The sequence below is a fragment of the Oryzias latipes genome, chromosome 5 (genome assembly GCF_053564925.1).
Source record: "Oryzias latipes strain Hd-rR chromosome 5, Olatipes_Hd-rR_3.1".
Classification (NCBI taxonomy): domain Eukaryota; kingdom Metazoa; phylum Chordata; class Actinopteri; order Beloniformes; family Adrianichthyidae; genus Oryzias; species Oryzias latipes.
In genome coordinates, this window is record NC_136241.1 from 30813790 (window position 1) to 30829910 (window position 16121).

The following is a 16121-nucleotide window of genomic DNA, read 5'->3' on the forward strand; positions in this document are numbered from 1 at the left end:
CGTGACCCCCACCCGGACTACTGAGGCTGGGGGTGGGCTGGCCTCATGCTTTCCCACATATGCAGCCAATAGGTATGAAGGACACTCACTTTCTCCCAGGGTCTTCTCAATCAGGTCATGCTCGGCCTCCAGCTTGGTGATCAGGCTCCGACCATCCAGAAACTCCTTCAGCTTCTGCAGAACCAACAGACACATGCGCTGGAGTCACTGCTGCTCCCGTTACACCAAGTCTAGAGAAGCCCGTGGTACTGACGGTGAAGTAAAACTGCTCCGTCTCCTGCTGGTTGGCTCGCCGCTTGGCCAGGCTGGGTTTGCTCAAATATGATTCGCTGAAGGTGGACTTGACAGACTCCATGCTGTTGCTGTGGTGAAAGCACTCGGAGACGTCAAAGTCCTCCACGGTCACCATGTCTTGGATGGTGGACAGAGTGGCCTCCATTGTTTTTTTCACCTTTTGGGCCGTGAAGGGGGGAAAACAGGATGTGAAACAAAGCAGGCAGTAGCCGAGGGTTTGAGTCTGAAGAACGCACAACTGACACGACAAAACACAGACCTCCTCGTTCTCGATCTTCAGAGTGGAGAGCCGCGGCTGCAGCTGCTGACACCTCTGGTTCAGCTCAACATCCAGAGGCTGCTGTGCACACATCACCCCCATCTGCAAAAACACGTGCAGAGCACATGGACGCGTCGTAACGCTGGAATTGCAGGAACACCATTTAGACAAAAGCCCAAACAGGAAGTGTACCGTGTCTCCCATGTGGGACTGGAAATCAAAGCGAGCTGGTGGACAGAAAATGTTATTGTAGGTCTCCATCACTTTCTGTTTGTCCCCGTTGGCCTCCAGACTCTCAGCTGCTCCTTCCAGAGCCTCCAAGCCAGAGTGTTTGGACGACTCCACATTCTGCTCTGCAGATAAGTAGGTCCTCAGCGCCCGCTGCAGGCTGTTATGGTAGCCCAGGTCACAGCACTGCCACACAAACACAGGCTTACAAACATGAACTCTGCCTTTTCACTAGGACAAAACGTGGAGAAAAGATCCTCCAGTTTCTGCAGATTTAAAGCCAGGAAGAATAAAACATGGTCTTAATGCCACGGCTCAGAGCAACAACAACATCAGTCTGTTTGGTACTACATTTTTTCCTTATATACCTCGTAATATAAACAGTTCTTGGGGGCAATTTTCATGAATAAAATTATAAATTCTTGGCTAACTAAAAAATCTTTACCTGTAAAAATGCAAAAAATGGTTTCAAAAGAAAAGCAATGGATGAAATAGATGAATCAATATTGCATTTTTTAAGTAACTATTTGGATTTGGAATTGCTTTATTTCCAGCAATCAAACCATTAAAACTAAAGAAGACCAACAACAAAAATATAAATCTATACACATATCAAATTTAGGACAATTAGTCATGGATTGATTGAAAAATATATATACATATATCCACATGCACATACAAATAACTCAATTACCTTTAATCATTAATAGACAAATAGCACAGATTTAAACTCATTTAAACCATTAAATATTAGGTTTGTCCAAAGAACAATTAAGTTACACTTTACACTCCCACCCCTATTAAGCTTTACTTAACTTTATATTCTCTATCTTTACGTAATTATCATTATTGGATTCTTCTGATCAGTTATATAAATATTTTTTAAATATATTGCTTATTGTTCATGTCTGCTGCCAAAAAACAAAAAAACAATCAACAATAGCATCACAAGTGCAGATCAGATATTGATTGATCAGTACTTCATCCGAAGCCCTTTACAAACCACGAATGCCATTGTGCAACATGATCTGTTTGTGATGCTTCTTGTTTTTATTACTAGTTTTATTAGTAATGCATTAAAAATGACCAGCTTCATGCACGCATTCCTGTATTTTTGTCACAAACGGTGCTTTAGATCGAACATGCTGGGCAGCTTTTGTAGAGGCACAACAGACAGAGGCAGACACTGACTCAGCATTTCCTGAGCTTATATAGCAGAGCAACACCACAGCTTTGCACTCACGTCGATGATGTCGGAGAGGTCATGGATGTAATATTTGAAGACATAGCTGTTGGTGGCCTCAAGCGCTATGAGGTACTCGTTCCTGGCCTTGATGGCCTTGAGTTTGTTCTCCGTGTACTTGGCTTGTCTCTGATGAGAGAGGGAGATAGCAGAAATCGAGAGGAGAACCGATTAACAAGGAAAGAGGTAAAGGAGACGGGATGACAGAGACGGTGGGGAGAGGAAGAGGGATAATAGGTGTTAAAGTGGAGCGCCTCAGTATTGATTCGGGGAGGAAAGAGGTGTGGAAGTGTGTTGCAGTGACAGGCTCCATCTGGAGCAGACAAGGTTAGCAATAAGCCAGACATGCACTAATGAATCATTCATGAGACGTACACAAACACACAATCACACACACAGGAGTTTGTGACAACAGGTGGAGCACTGAGGAAAAGCTTTAATGTCTCCCCCTCATGCCCTCGACCCCACCCCCGCCTGGTTAACCTCACCTTCCCCTTCATCTTCTCGATTTTTTTGACGCTGGAGCGTCGAACGGGTTTCTCGTCAGTCTTGATGCTGGCCAGCGTGTCGGGGGAACGCGGCGTTTGGCGGTCCTCCTGCCGACTGGAGCGGCCCATCTGCTTCTCCTCCTGCTTCTCCGCCTCCTTCAGCTTGGACTCTGCGTTGATGCTGTCAGTGTTGTATATGTGATACGTCTTCATCACCTGTGAATCCAATTAAAGTTGGTTGATGAACGCGATGCTTTCAAGTTCTCCAAATGATGCTTTCCATCCACAAGTTTAAAGAGCTTTTTTTTCACGTTGAGTGGTTCTGTTTTTAGCAGCCTCTCTTGGGGAATTCAAAACAGGGTTTTGTTCCAGTTGTCCTAAGGAAATCTGGTCTTGATCTACAGGCCTTAGAATTCACAGGCTTGTTTCCAAACTGACTTTTCTCTTCAGATTTATGGGATACATCGTTTACGATAATTTAGAGGCATTTTTGAGGTAGAGATTTTCTATTCTCGTTTTAAACCTTACAGAATAAAGCATCTGCTTCTTTTCATGTTTTAACTGGCCTTTTAGTCTACCTGACTCAGGTGTTTGAGTCCTTCTTGACTGCTGTCTGATGTTTTTGTTTAAAACAGGCGGTGAGATTTAGGAAAACTGCATCACAGGGTACAGAAAAATCCTGTCAGTCTCGGTGACTTTTGTTTCTGTTGTTCAGGGTTCAACAGCCCCCCCCCCCCCCCCCCCCAATTTAAGAAGAAGAGACAGATGATGGTGACCTATAGTGACTCCACTTACTGTTTCTTTATGGATGTTGGTTAACAAAAATCACCTCTCATTAATTTGAGATGGCTTACACTTATACCAGCTGAAGAGATACGTTTTAAGGTAAAATCATTGACTGTATATGAGAACTGGAGCGAGTGAGGGTGATTAGGAATGAAACAAATAACTTTCCCCACGATTTGGTTCAAACCTTGATTTTAAGATTACACAAATGTACCAAATGTGAGTATATTTTTGTACATTTTTAAAACTTTTTACAAAATGCTAATAAAATACTCATTTGTGTGCACAAATTACTAATTCATGGCCACAAATTCTTAATCTGAGGGAACAATTTATCTTTTGAATGTCATGTATGGGACTCCATATAAATGACCTCCAAATAAACATTAAAAAGCCTTTTTGGTTTTTCTTTTATATTCAAATCCCTGTTCAAAAGTCACACTAACTTTTTAACAATTACAAAATTGACCAATTTAAAGGTTCCCATGTTGTTTTACTTTTTAAACCTATTTAATTCAATCATTTTTTGTTGTTGTCTTGTATTCCTTTATAATTAGTTTTACCCACAAAGGGTTCTGGTTGTAAAGTCATTTATAGTTAAAGACAGGCTGGATTAGACGTGTTTTTTTCCTGCTGTGGCTGTTTTCTTACTTTTAGCTCACAAACCGCACAACACACAGGGCAGAAGTCATATAATGTGTCTCTGCTACACAACAATGCTGCGCTGGGGGCACCGCATGGATTTATCATACAGGATTAAACGCATGAATTGAGGTCTGTCTGCAGTGTCAGCGATTTTCCAGTGACCACCACCAGAGCTGCCGCTGGTCAGACCCTCGAACAGGGCTGCAGACAAACGTGCCGCTCCATCTGTGAGCATACATGTGAGATCTATTTCTACGCCTCCCTATAGACCCTAATTACAGCATAAGACTGGCTTTTATGAGTCTGGCTCAGCTAAAGCCGTATCCACACTTTTGGCAGTAATGATGAAAAACCAAAAGCCTTTGATGCCAGAAACAATGTGAGAAGAGGAACAGGAGAACGATTCACTGGATCTAACGTTAGGCACGACCGATTACTTTTGCAGAACCAGGGGATTTTCCGATTGGACCTGAATCCTGGTGTGTTTTTTTTAGTTCTGCTGCAGTATTAAGACATCCTATGATGAGTTGATTGAAAAATGAGTCGGAGTGAAGCAAGAGGCCAAATTCCAGGAAAAAACTTCACATTACTTAATAAACATAAGGGAAGCGGCCTGCTGTGACTAAATCAGAGTTAAACCACACTGGCTCTTGGTCACATGTTCATGCAGCCTGAAAAAAATCATTTTCTTCAGGCACAAATAGGATTTCTAACCTCAAATGTTCAGCGTTTTATGGAAATACAAAGTTCTGGATTTTGTGACTTTATCAACAGGAGTTCTGCTCACCCCATAAAGCTCATTAAGGACTTTGATCAGGTCCTCTTGCAGCTGGGTTCCAATCTCTTTGCTCTGAGGAGAGAAAACGAGCAGATTTATTTCAACTCTTGGACCATCAGGATCAAATTATTAATGCTTTAGTCACAACTGCCCTTATGGGTGGTTGCGGGCTGTCTGTGGATGGAAAATAGGCAAACCTGTGTGGGTCACGCAGATAGTTTAAGGTCCTTGACCATTTGGTGAGCCCGCAAAGCAAAAATGTGAATCCTCATTTTTTCCATGGGCATGCAGCAGGCGACAGGTCACTTAAACATTATGTAAGGCTAAAAATATGGTTGAAGTAGGTGAGATGCAGGCAGAACTTGCATTCCCACATGTCCTCCTTCTCTGTTGTTGCTCTAACCGCAAATTCAATCTGTATCCAGTTCCAGCGCGATGATCTCCTCCATCATAAAAGGAGACTAAATGATCTCCTTGCCTCCGCATGAAAAGGCCTCTAATCCAGATAAATGAGTATTAGTGATGGACTTGATGACAGACAGTGGAAAGTCTACAGACGACAGCAGGGACAGGAAGAGGACAAAAGAGGCAGACAAAGAAGCCAGATAAGGGAGCAGTAAAAGATAAAACAGTAAGAAAGCTGGGAGGATGGAGAGTAACACAGACGCTGCTTTTTTCTTGACTGAACTGCCGGGGGCCTTTAGTGACTGATTACAAATCAGATCAGAGGAATCCTCACTGATACATCTAGGCTCATAAACAAACAAAAGCATTCATACTTTAGCATCAATATGCTGGGATTCTCCCAAGACTTCACAAAGAAACCATTCAATACTGGCTCAAATAAAGAGACATAAGTCAGACTGATCCATCTAAACAGAACAACACAGACTTGCCTTTTACAGGTTAGACACTCGTGTTATTCGCTCTCTGGCCACAGGATGAAGGAAAATACCTTCCTGAAGACAAACACCCGCTGCAGATTTGCATGCACTGCTGCATGTGTGTCACAGTTATGAGCTGGTTGTAATGAAATGAGGTTCTGAATGCATAGATGATAAATGTGAATCACAAACATGAATGTAAAGTCTGTGATACAGCAGAGGCCATTCAGAGACTTGTACTTTAATGGAACATAATCAGGTGTGACCAAAAACACTAATGTTCATGTCTTTTCAAAAAGATTGGATTTTAAATAAAATAATCAATGTATAATGGAACTTTGCTTGTCAGGTTCGATTCCTCAAATCTATTTAACAATGTTAATATAAAGTGATGTTTATATTTTCTTTTACGTACAAAAGATTTCAGTTAGTTATGAATATTCAAATTGAAACATTTTCTAAACCTACAATTAAGAGTCATCAATTAACCTGTGAAGAATGTTTTTGGACAGTGGGAGGATGCTGGATTTGAACCAGGGCCTCTGTCGCTGCTAACCACTACACCACCGTGCAGCCTAGCTACAGTTCTAACTTTGTTAAATTTCCATCGCTAGTTTAGTAAAATTTGTTATACCAACAAAAAACTAAAGAAAAAAAAAAGGTATTTAGTTGAAGTGAACTGAATTATGAACTTGTCAATCAAAGCGATTAGGCAGTGAAACCCAGAGAACTGACAGGTGATGAGGAGGATGGAAAAAAGAGCAAGAGGAAGATGTCTAATAAATAGGATGCAAATTGAGGGCAGTTTAAATAGATTGTCCCATTCAACCTAAAGCAACAGTACTGCTATTTCACGTCTGAAGCCCAGAAAACCCATTTTTCAAATATATATCTATATCCTTTTCAAGGCCTGTGAGTTGTGTTTACTTGTACACAGAATGCAAAAACAGAACATTCTCACAAGGAAATCCAATAACTCCTTAAAGATTATAGGCCTTTAAACATCTAATCTTACCCAAATACAAAACCATTTACCCACATAGCAAACACAAAAACCCATCAACAGGACTTACTTCCATTCAGAAACAAATCAGAAATGTATTAATACCTCACAAAATGATTTTGTCAACGTAAAACATCTTTTTTTAATAACATACAGTGTTCTTCTTCTGTTTGTTAAACAACCCAATCCAACCGAGTAAGCAAAATGATTGGATGCTGTCCACTTTGTTACCATGGAGACTGCATCTTGGTTCTTAAACTTGAATTGTTGTGTTGGCCTTTGACTGAACTCCTTGCTTGTTTTGTTTTTGTAATAATAAGAACAAGAACAAGAATAAGAATAAGAATAAGAATCAGAATAAGAATAAGAATAAGAATAAGAATAATAATAAGAATAAGAATAAGAATAAGAATTATTATTATTATTATAATTATAATAATAATAAAAAAGCACTTTTCAAAATCAAGGTTACAAAGTGCTGTACAGGTAACATAAGACAAAAGACCAGGATTAAAAACAGTATGAAAGGTGTTTGACAGTACGACAAAATAAAACACAACACACACTCAAAACAGCGATAGCGGTTAAAATCAATCAAATCACTAAAATCCATATTATCATAAGTTTAAATTTAAGAACCCGTAAAATCATTAAAAGCACGCCTATAAAGTTAAGTTTTTAAAAGAGATAACATACTGTGAACCCACTGAATCATTTACAATCTAGTTGTTATGGATTTCTTTGGAACACTCAAAAGGTTTCTTAAATTGGTTTTTAACTCTTCGTGTTTGCTTTCTCTGCCAACACACATCTGGAGTCTTCTTGAGGAAAAGAGCATCCACAGGAAGGTCCCAGTGAGGTGAAGCAGCCTTAATATGGAAACAATCAGATTCACGTGTTTGCTGGTTATACTTTCCAAAATCATACACACGAGCATTACAAAATAAAAGAGGGAGTTAAGTTTGAAGGACAGTTAGAATGCAGTAAAATAAACAAAATTACAAAAGCAAATTTCAACTATAAGGAGACGTTTCCGCTGCATGTTGACCATGTCTCCTCTTGTAAGTGAAGGGGTGGTGAGATTAAGCACTACACCATGGAAAATGGAAAGTGAAAAACAAAACCTGCAGTAAAAAAGACCACAAAAGTAACAGGATATCCAGGCTGCACAGTACACTTTCATCAAAAGGCAGTGTTGGGTAACAGTTGGTCTCGCTAAGCTGTGCTCTATTTACCATCCATGGATGTCGACCCTTGGACTTCTCGTTTTACCTCTGGATACCACATCTCGCTCGAAAAAGGCCCCCGCATAAACATGTCATCCCTTACCTATCCTGATCTGAGGTCCACAGGCTATTCATTGTTGTTTGTGGTCTTTGGATGAGCAACGCTTCAACATTTTACAAACTATACATGTCTCCACAAAAATATCAGAGAGAAGTGTTGCCTTTGATGTGTTGAAGTCTCTGCCTGCTTATGTTAATGACCGAAAATTGTATAAAAAAACAAACAGATTATAATTAAGGCATTGAAATGTTTCCTGCATGAAGGTGGTTTATGGGCCAGAAAGAGGGAAAGGAACCAACAGTCACAAGCATGTAAAAAAAAAAAAGCGGGGATCAATACCAATGAGGATACCAGCTCATTAGTTTGCTTGAGGTCATTCCAAGTAATGAGACAGTAAACACTGTTCAAAGACAGTCTGTCAGACTGGAAATAAGCAGCAATGGATCTCCATGCAGGCTCTGCATCTACATATCCAGCTATTTTCTGTAGCTGTGATCAATCTGTTCTTGGTTCCAAGAGGTGCAAACATTTATGCCTTCAAGATTTTCTGTTTTAATTTTCAAACTGAACAAGTCTTTACATGAATCCGGTTTATCGGCTGAGAATTAAGCAGTTTATGTGTTTTATGTAAATAGTCAATGGTGATTGGTTTACATACTTGTATAGCGCTTTTCTACCTTCCTCGAAGGCCCAAGGAGCTTTACAGTCACAGTCTCATTCATCCATTCACACACACTTTCACACACCGATGGCAGCTGTGCTGCCGAACACGGCGCCAACCTACCACCAGAGGCACGGTGGGCTTCAGTGTCTTACCCTGCGGGCAAGGCGGGAATCAAACCTGCAATTTTCCGATCAGAGGTCGACCGTTGACTTTTCCTGCATGTACCAGCGATGTATAACTTTTATATCGGGTATTCGGTGCACATACCACGTTAAAATGATGTAACTGACACACGAACCACTAATGAATCGCATATTAAGCGAACAATAATCCCACACGATTCATGTTCTACGCTGATTTACGTGTTCTTCTTTGAGGTCTATTCGTACTTTTTCCATGGTTTTAACGCGATTCTTTCTTGATATATCCATGAAAATTTCACATTTAGACCACAGCTTTCTAACTTTTTCTATGTATATTAACGTATGACCAATTTTCATCCATGCAATATTCACAAAATGTCAGCGTGGCTGTGTGACACGGTCTTAGGTTTGAATTGAATTGTCATTTTCTGTGAGGACCAAACCCTGGAGAAAAGGTCGCATCACTACAAGACCAGATTTCTTGTTTACATAAAACATCATTACAGATGTCTACTGACGTTATCACTATTACTCATATGTTATTACAAAAAAGAGGAAAGAATTTTCAATAGTTTTGAATTAAGTACATTGAAAATATGTGTTCCTCGGAATAGGAAAAAATAATTAAATCCCTTTATTTTAACCAATTGTAAAGAATGTATCTCCTTTTCAAATAGTTTCATTATTTTTTTTAAATTCCCTATTTCTTATCTTTTTTTGGTCTTGGATTTGAAGATCAGTGGAGACAAAAGTAAATTGTCCGTGTGCTGCACCAACAAAAAACGCAGTTTAGGCTTTGAGAGCAGCTGGTTTTCTGTCCTATTGATCAAATAATGACAAAATGCAGATGAAAAATGGAGGACATATGTTAAACACATCTGTCCTTCTCTTACAGCATTTTTGTGTGAATCAGCAGAGGAGGACACTTTCAGAAGGGGAAAAAAAATGCTACTTTTAACAAAGACACACAGTAACTGAACAGATGAGTTTCAACCTCTTTGAGACATTCGTACCTTCTTGAAGAGCCTTCCCGAATCCTCGCTGATCTGTGCAAAGCGGGGAATGATGTTGTTGAGGTAGAGGTCGGACAGGGTGGCGTGGTCGCGGCTCTCCCTCTTCACCTGAAGCAGCAGCAGGTTCCAGCAGTTCACCGGAGATAAGATGCTCTGCTCCTTCCTGCTCACACAGAGGAGGAGGTCTTAGCTACACAAAGTCTCTTTCATCTTCTTCAAAATGACTTATTATGCACGGACACAAAAACCTGCTTTGATCTACGCACTTTCACACTTTTACCCTCAGCATTTTTTTTCCCAGAGATACAAAAGAACCCTGCCAAGATTTGGGCAAAAAGCCAGACTGTTTTTTAAGAGACACACACACAGAGGAACGCAAAGACAACCGGGACATGGGATTCAATCGACGCACAAATCCCAGCAGGAAGAGGGTAATAAAAAAAACCAGAGGGTAAATCAGAGAAAACCTAAAACTGCATCCCTACATTCAGACTCTATTCGCTTAAATATGAAACTAGAATACGATGCTGTTAAATAGCACATGTCCGAGTACAGTTTTGGTTATAGATGATCCACAGATGATCCAGCGGGTAAAATAGATTGTAAGTGAGCGTAAGGGGATGAAAGAAAGTCTTTGTGTCGTTAAGAGCAGCTTTAGTTGGATAAAGAGCAGAGAGCTGCAGGGCATGTACATCACTCACTCACTCACTCACTCACTCACTCACTCACACACACCAACACACACACACAGGGTCAGGGAAAGTAGAGCATTGACCTGGGCATCCACAATGTCAGACAGACAGAGAAAGTCTTTGATTTGACTGAGGGGTTTGGAGTGGGGGGGTTCCCCTGGGGAGGGGAGAGTGTGCGTTTCAGAGGGTGATGTGATAGGCTGGTGGTGGCTGCTACAGGTCAAGTAACTGTAAGAATAACACACACACATCTGATGGGTTTCTTTTCAGGGAAATGAGGAAACGGCCTGGTTCGCATCAGAAAAGGCTGTCTCGTGGACGGGTGTGTGACATCGTCTCCTGGAACTTCACCGATCTGTCCGTTTTCATTTCAGGAGGTCTGGCTTGGCTTGTTGCTTAACACAAAGACAAGGAAGCGGTTCCTCTTATGTTTGAAGAAGCTGCTGTCTGCACCTGCATGGGACATGCCAGCTAAAGCTAACCATAAAGCCACATTCGGTAAAATGCCACAGGGTAAACTCCAAAATATCACCAGGTGCCCAAAGGTCAAGAAAAGTTGCTCTTTGTTACTTAAATATGCTATGAATTAATTGTATTTAAGTATAAAACAGTTGACTCTCTAACCTCAGTGAAACAGATTAAAGACTAAAGTCCCATTCCCATCATCTTTTGATCTTTTTTAAGAGCATTCCCTGTGATCTTTCAAATACGATTGTGCCATTTTTAGTCAAAATCAGAAAAAAAAAACGTGTCGCTTTCTAGGTCAAAGTTTCTGCAGAGCGCCAGGAGATCATTAAAAATTTGTGTCTGAGGTGTGGGCAGCATGGTTTAAGCCCACTCCCACTTCCCATCGCCCAACAGTTTACACGCCAGCTTGCAGCCCCTCACACCCCAACCTAACATTACCAGTGCAACAAAAGCAGTGATACAGTTTTGAGGGAAATGAAGATGTACATGTACGTAGTCATCCACAGGTGGATGCATCAGAATGTGACGGCCAAATGGATATTCTACAGGACATTCAGAGTTTTTTACCAATGGCATTTTTTCATCTGCTCCTTCCTGTTTCACAACAATAAAGAAATAGAAATGCAATTTCAAGCACGGAAACTGGCTTCTTTCAGATCCCACTTGAGTGGATTCTGGAAACTTCGTGAGGGCTTCTCCATCTAAATAAATCAGCCTCAGGGAGCGGAGTGCACACACCATAAGGTTTAATATGGACCCCCCCCCCCCCCCACACACACCCCAAATCACTGTGGCGTGCAGTCTGGCAAGTAGCATGCATACCGGGGGTCTCCACGGGATCGGCATGCTCCAAACCTTCACACCCCTTGGAGCACCACTGACGCCTGGCTGAAGTGAAAACTAGGCAGCGCACACACACACACACACACATCTCAACTCCAGCACACACAAAATACACACTCATAACTGGAAAATAGCTGAAATTCCAGGGTAGCACCCGGACTCAGCGGCAGCAGATGCACGGAGCGCCTAAAATGCACAGATGCAGCAGGAAAGGAGGAGCGAATGCCAGAATAGCGGGAGAACTGAAGAAAAAACACTACACTAAAAACTGGGTTAGTGTGATACACTTCTGCTAATATGCTGATAAATGGCGGCATGTGAACAGACCAGCTGCAGGAACGGAGGTCGTCCAGCACATTTAATGTCACTCCCCCCATAGTGAGGACCATGGTATGCTTTGCAACTGTCTCCATATTGATCTGAGCGGCTGGGTGAGCGCATGGAGGTGTGTGCCGGGGGTATTCATTTATTGGATCAATGAATCACTTTTAGTTTGCCTGCAGTCTGTGACAGTCCACTAATGCAGGTTGGCCCCCCCAGCAGAGAACTGCATGCCTCCGACGGGGAGTAGGATACGTAAAAAAAGAAAAGAAAGAGGAAGGAAGAGTTTTTTTTTCCTTTTTAAAAGTGGCCAAAAAAAAGTAAGAAAAGTTTCTGTCGTTTTGAAAAGTTTTGGTAAAAATGATGAACAAAACAACTCTAAGCCCTCCAATGACAGTGTTGGCTAAATGACTTTTGGAAAGTAATTGATTACTTTACTTTAGTTACTGGGGGAAATTGTAATTAAATTACTTTACTCATTACTTATTTGCAAAGAAATTCACTACTTCTTACTGACTTTTCATCCACTCATCTACAAGGGAAAAACAGCACAAACTAGAAACTCTTGTCTGTCATTTAAATTTATTTTGAAAGCAATGATGTGCAAAGTATGAACCTGGTTCAAGAAATAACCTGGTTTGATTAGAATTCAGACAACAATGTGAGAAATGACACAAACTTAAGTTACAACACATGTTGTCTATGGCGCTGCAAGAGGGGCATGTGGAGGAAAAAACGGATACGCCCAAATCTATGAAGTTAGTTTCATATCTGCTAAATCAGAAACTAAGCCAGTCTTTTGAAAACACAAAGAACTATTTAATGCCTCCAGCCGTTTCTCTCTCCTCCTCAAATACAAAAAAAGTCAACCTGACTGTAGGGGGCGGGGCTAAAAGCGGCTTTTCGGCTCTTCAGGTTGTTTTTCGCTGCTTAAATTCATTCAAATATTTTTAAATATATATTTAAATGTAAAAACTTCACTGTGTTAAAATCACATCTTACACTCAAAGACTCGACAGCAACAAATGGTGATCTTTACGGAACCCCTTGTTTTGTGAGGATTGAGCACTTTACTTTGCTTTTTTCCTTTGATTCCTTTCTTCTGTTCATGTTCTGTTTTGAGTTTTTTAGTCTCACGGGGTTCAAGTTTTTAACTCAGAGCTGTTTTCATTCGAGTTACTTGCCCTCAACAAATTTGTCTGGTTTTCAGCTCTTTGTTGTCCGGTTAGTTGCTTTGTCGGGCTTTTTGTTGCTCCTTAATTTAGTCATGTTAAAACAATTTTCTTTTTTTTATTTCATGTTTAAGTTTATGTTCCTGCACAGTCTCCTGCATTGTGGGTCAAGATCCTGACATATTGAACTACAAACCTAAAGGTAACACTAGAATTCTGTTAATATAACGATTTTCGAAAAGACCCACAAACTATGCTTTCATATAAATGAAAAAAGGATTTTAGCAATGTTGCATGCATATATTGCATGCATTTAAAGTCTCAATACTGACGCACTTGACTCTTTTCAATTTTAAGTGCATTGTACATATAAGTGGATCCTTGATCCAGTCAGCCGGGTGCAGGAATCCCAGCAGAAGTGGATCATCAGGGCCAGGAATCCTGCCCAGCTTGTATCTGCATAACTTTTCAAAACCACGATTCAGTTTTGTTTTGTCACAATAGTTTCATTAGCTTATTCTTTACATTTATTTATTGTTTAATCTGCTAAATAAAGCTAACCAGGAAACAAAAGTGGCCAAAAGATCCATATTTTATTTTTTATTTATTTTAATAAATCAAATGACTGAAACTACTACTCTAAAAATGAAAGAGCTTCTGATACTCTCACATTAGAACACTCTCTCAGTCTCCAAAACTATTCGGTTAAATCAGAGCAGCACTTTTAAATGAATACAAGCTTTTTCCTGAAATCCACTGTGTTTGAATTCCTTTTTCAAGCCTCTGAAGTTTGCATGTGTGGCAAAAAAAGGCAGCTAGAGCACAATTTTCATACTCTGCAGAGCTTTTCTATTTTTTGCTAACCTGTATTTGACTTTTTTTTTTAAATAGGCATCCATACCTTTACTTTGATTTTTAAATATGATTTTTAAAGTTTTTCCTTTCAGACTCTCTGAGACGATTTAGATCATTTAGATCAAAGTAAATAGAGATTCTTGGAGTGCAACCGAACTGTTTTTAAGTTTAAAATATCTCACACTGTTTTAATTAAATGAAAAAAGCAAAAGCTTGTCATCAAAAATATTTGAAAAAATCTTAAAACTGAAAGCAGATTTGTTCACTACATCTTTTTTTCCTTCTTCTTTTTGCTTTTAAATGCGTGAAGAATCTCTCGCATGACGAATGATGCATTAAAACTAGTTTAAACAGTTTCCAGCAGTGCGGCGATAAAGATCTGAAGGTATTGCATTTTAATCATATGTTGTTCAGAAGAAACAAGTCCAACAAGTTCTGACTAATGAAACAGATTTCTTCTGGCAAAACAGAGAGCAGGAGCTGTGGAGAATCATTCAGATAAGTTAAAACTTATCTTAATATCACTAAAAAACCAACAACAAAAAAGTAAAAGAGGAGCAGTGGGTCTTCTTAAACCAGGTGGAAACCAATACAGTTATAACAATGACCTTCAAAATAAAGCTCAGAACCATTTTTCCATCAGTGCTCTGAGGGGTTTTTCAGGTGAAAAAATACCCTCTGCAGAGCTAGAATGGCGTCTGTCCGATACGATGGAAACAGTTATGTAACAAAAAAGTGACCCCTGCCTCTATTTATCTGCAGAGCTTCTGCTGAACTTGTGGTTTATGATTAGCCAGCAGCTACAGCCAAACAAGCTGCCAAAAAGTGAGCAAAGAGACTGAAAAAGGGAAGGTGTGTCAGTGTTTGTGCAGCATTGATGATGTGGGACAGACATGACGGAAAGACAAAAACATCGTTTTTGTGGGAGAGAATCCCTTTTTTGGCCTTAGGTCCACTCATGCCATGGTGATACAAATCACCCGAAGCACAAAATCACCAGCTGGCCCTTTTTTGGCACAGGCCCCCCCCCCAGGGCTGAGTCTCACCGCCACAATACTGAATCGATTTTTATATTCGATTAGATTCAAACATTACATTCCAAAAATCTGTTTTGTATAAACTAAAAAAAGATTGAATTTATTTGATAAAATGAAGAATATTTTCAAAATAAGCTAACAGAAATGTTATTTTTCCTTTAAAAAAACTCCATATTTGGGTTTTTAAGGAAAATCAATGTGTTCATTTAATCAATCAATAAAGCATCTTCTAAGTAGACACTGATTAATTTAATCGACGCGTTAAATCCAGTTGTATCACACACTGGGGACCACATTAAACTGCAGGTCGGTCGGTGGTTTCCAGACAGACATGTCGGCTCTCTGTGCCCTCCTTCTCTTTCATTTCCTCAGTTTCTGCCTCAACTTCTCTATTTCTCAGGAAGACGCTTCTGAAGAGCGACGCTGCAAAAAGGGCTCAATCATTTTGAACTTAAATTAGGTCATTTATGGCACTGCAACACAAAAAAAAGCAAATTTCCTGCTCCAGCCTGAACCTGCAGAGTGTCAAAGGTCACATACTTGAGCTGGTGGTCTTTGGTGCTGCGTGTTTTAGTGAGGAACCTCTCGCTCAGCTTCTCCAGGTTTCGGCTGTAGTCCATCTCAATCTCGGCCTTCTTTCTGAAGAAGTCTTGCAGGTCCTGGAGAAGCTGCACCCTCAGCTCACACTGCTGGTCCAGACATTTGAGCTGCTCTGCCAGCTGGGCACGGATCTCTGCCGGAGCAAAAAAAACAAAAAAAAAAACAGAGTTGAATGCATCTGTTAACATCATCACTGAGGCAAAAATCAAGCTGGAATCAACACAAAACATCCTGCACATGATGGCCGTTTCCTTATTTCTATACCTAAAATAGCCAGAACAGGATGCATATGTTCCTGCCTGCATTGTAGGGTTCTCTCCAGTGAGTCAGACTGCAGAGCATGTGTGTGCATTTTCATATTTACAGACGAGTGTGCTGAGATCAGATATCATCTTTCACACACAGCAGTCTCCTGAGG

The 16121-nt window shown here is 40.4% G+C and overlaps 1 protein-coding gene across 6 annotated transcripts in view; it reads right to left on the reverse strand.

The window, feature by feature from the left end:
• Positions 1–16121, reverse strand: part of srgap2 (SLIT-ROBO Rho GTPase activating protein 2) — a 65656-nt gene that overhangs the window by 12600 nt on the left and 36935 nt on the right. For all 6 annotated transcript variants that reach the window (XM_023955232.2, XM_023955231.2, XM_078947708.1 and 3 more), the window contains 9 exons: positions 15644–15836; positions 9716–9878; positions 4731–4793; positions 2513–2728; positions 2025–2153; positions 746–967; positions 554–655; positions 254–451; positions 90–174 (listed from right to left, as the gene is read on the reverse strand). In XM_023955232.2, the coding sequence (XP_023811000.1) occupies positions 90–174; positions 254–451; positions 554–655; positions 746–967; positions 2025–2153; positions 2513–2728; positions 4731–4793; positions 9716–9878; positions 15644–15836 (1371 nt within the window). The remainder of the gene's footprint in view (positions 1–89; positions 175–253; positions 452–553; positions 656–745; positions 968–2024; positions 2154–2512; positions 2729–4730; positions 4794–9715; positions 9879–15643; positions 15837–16121) is intronic.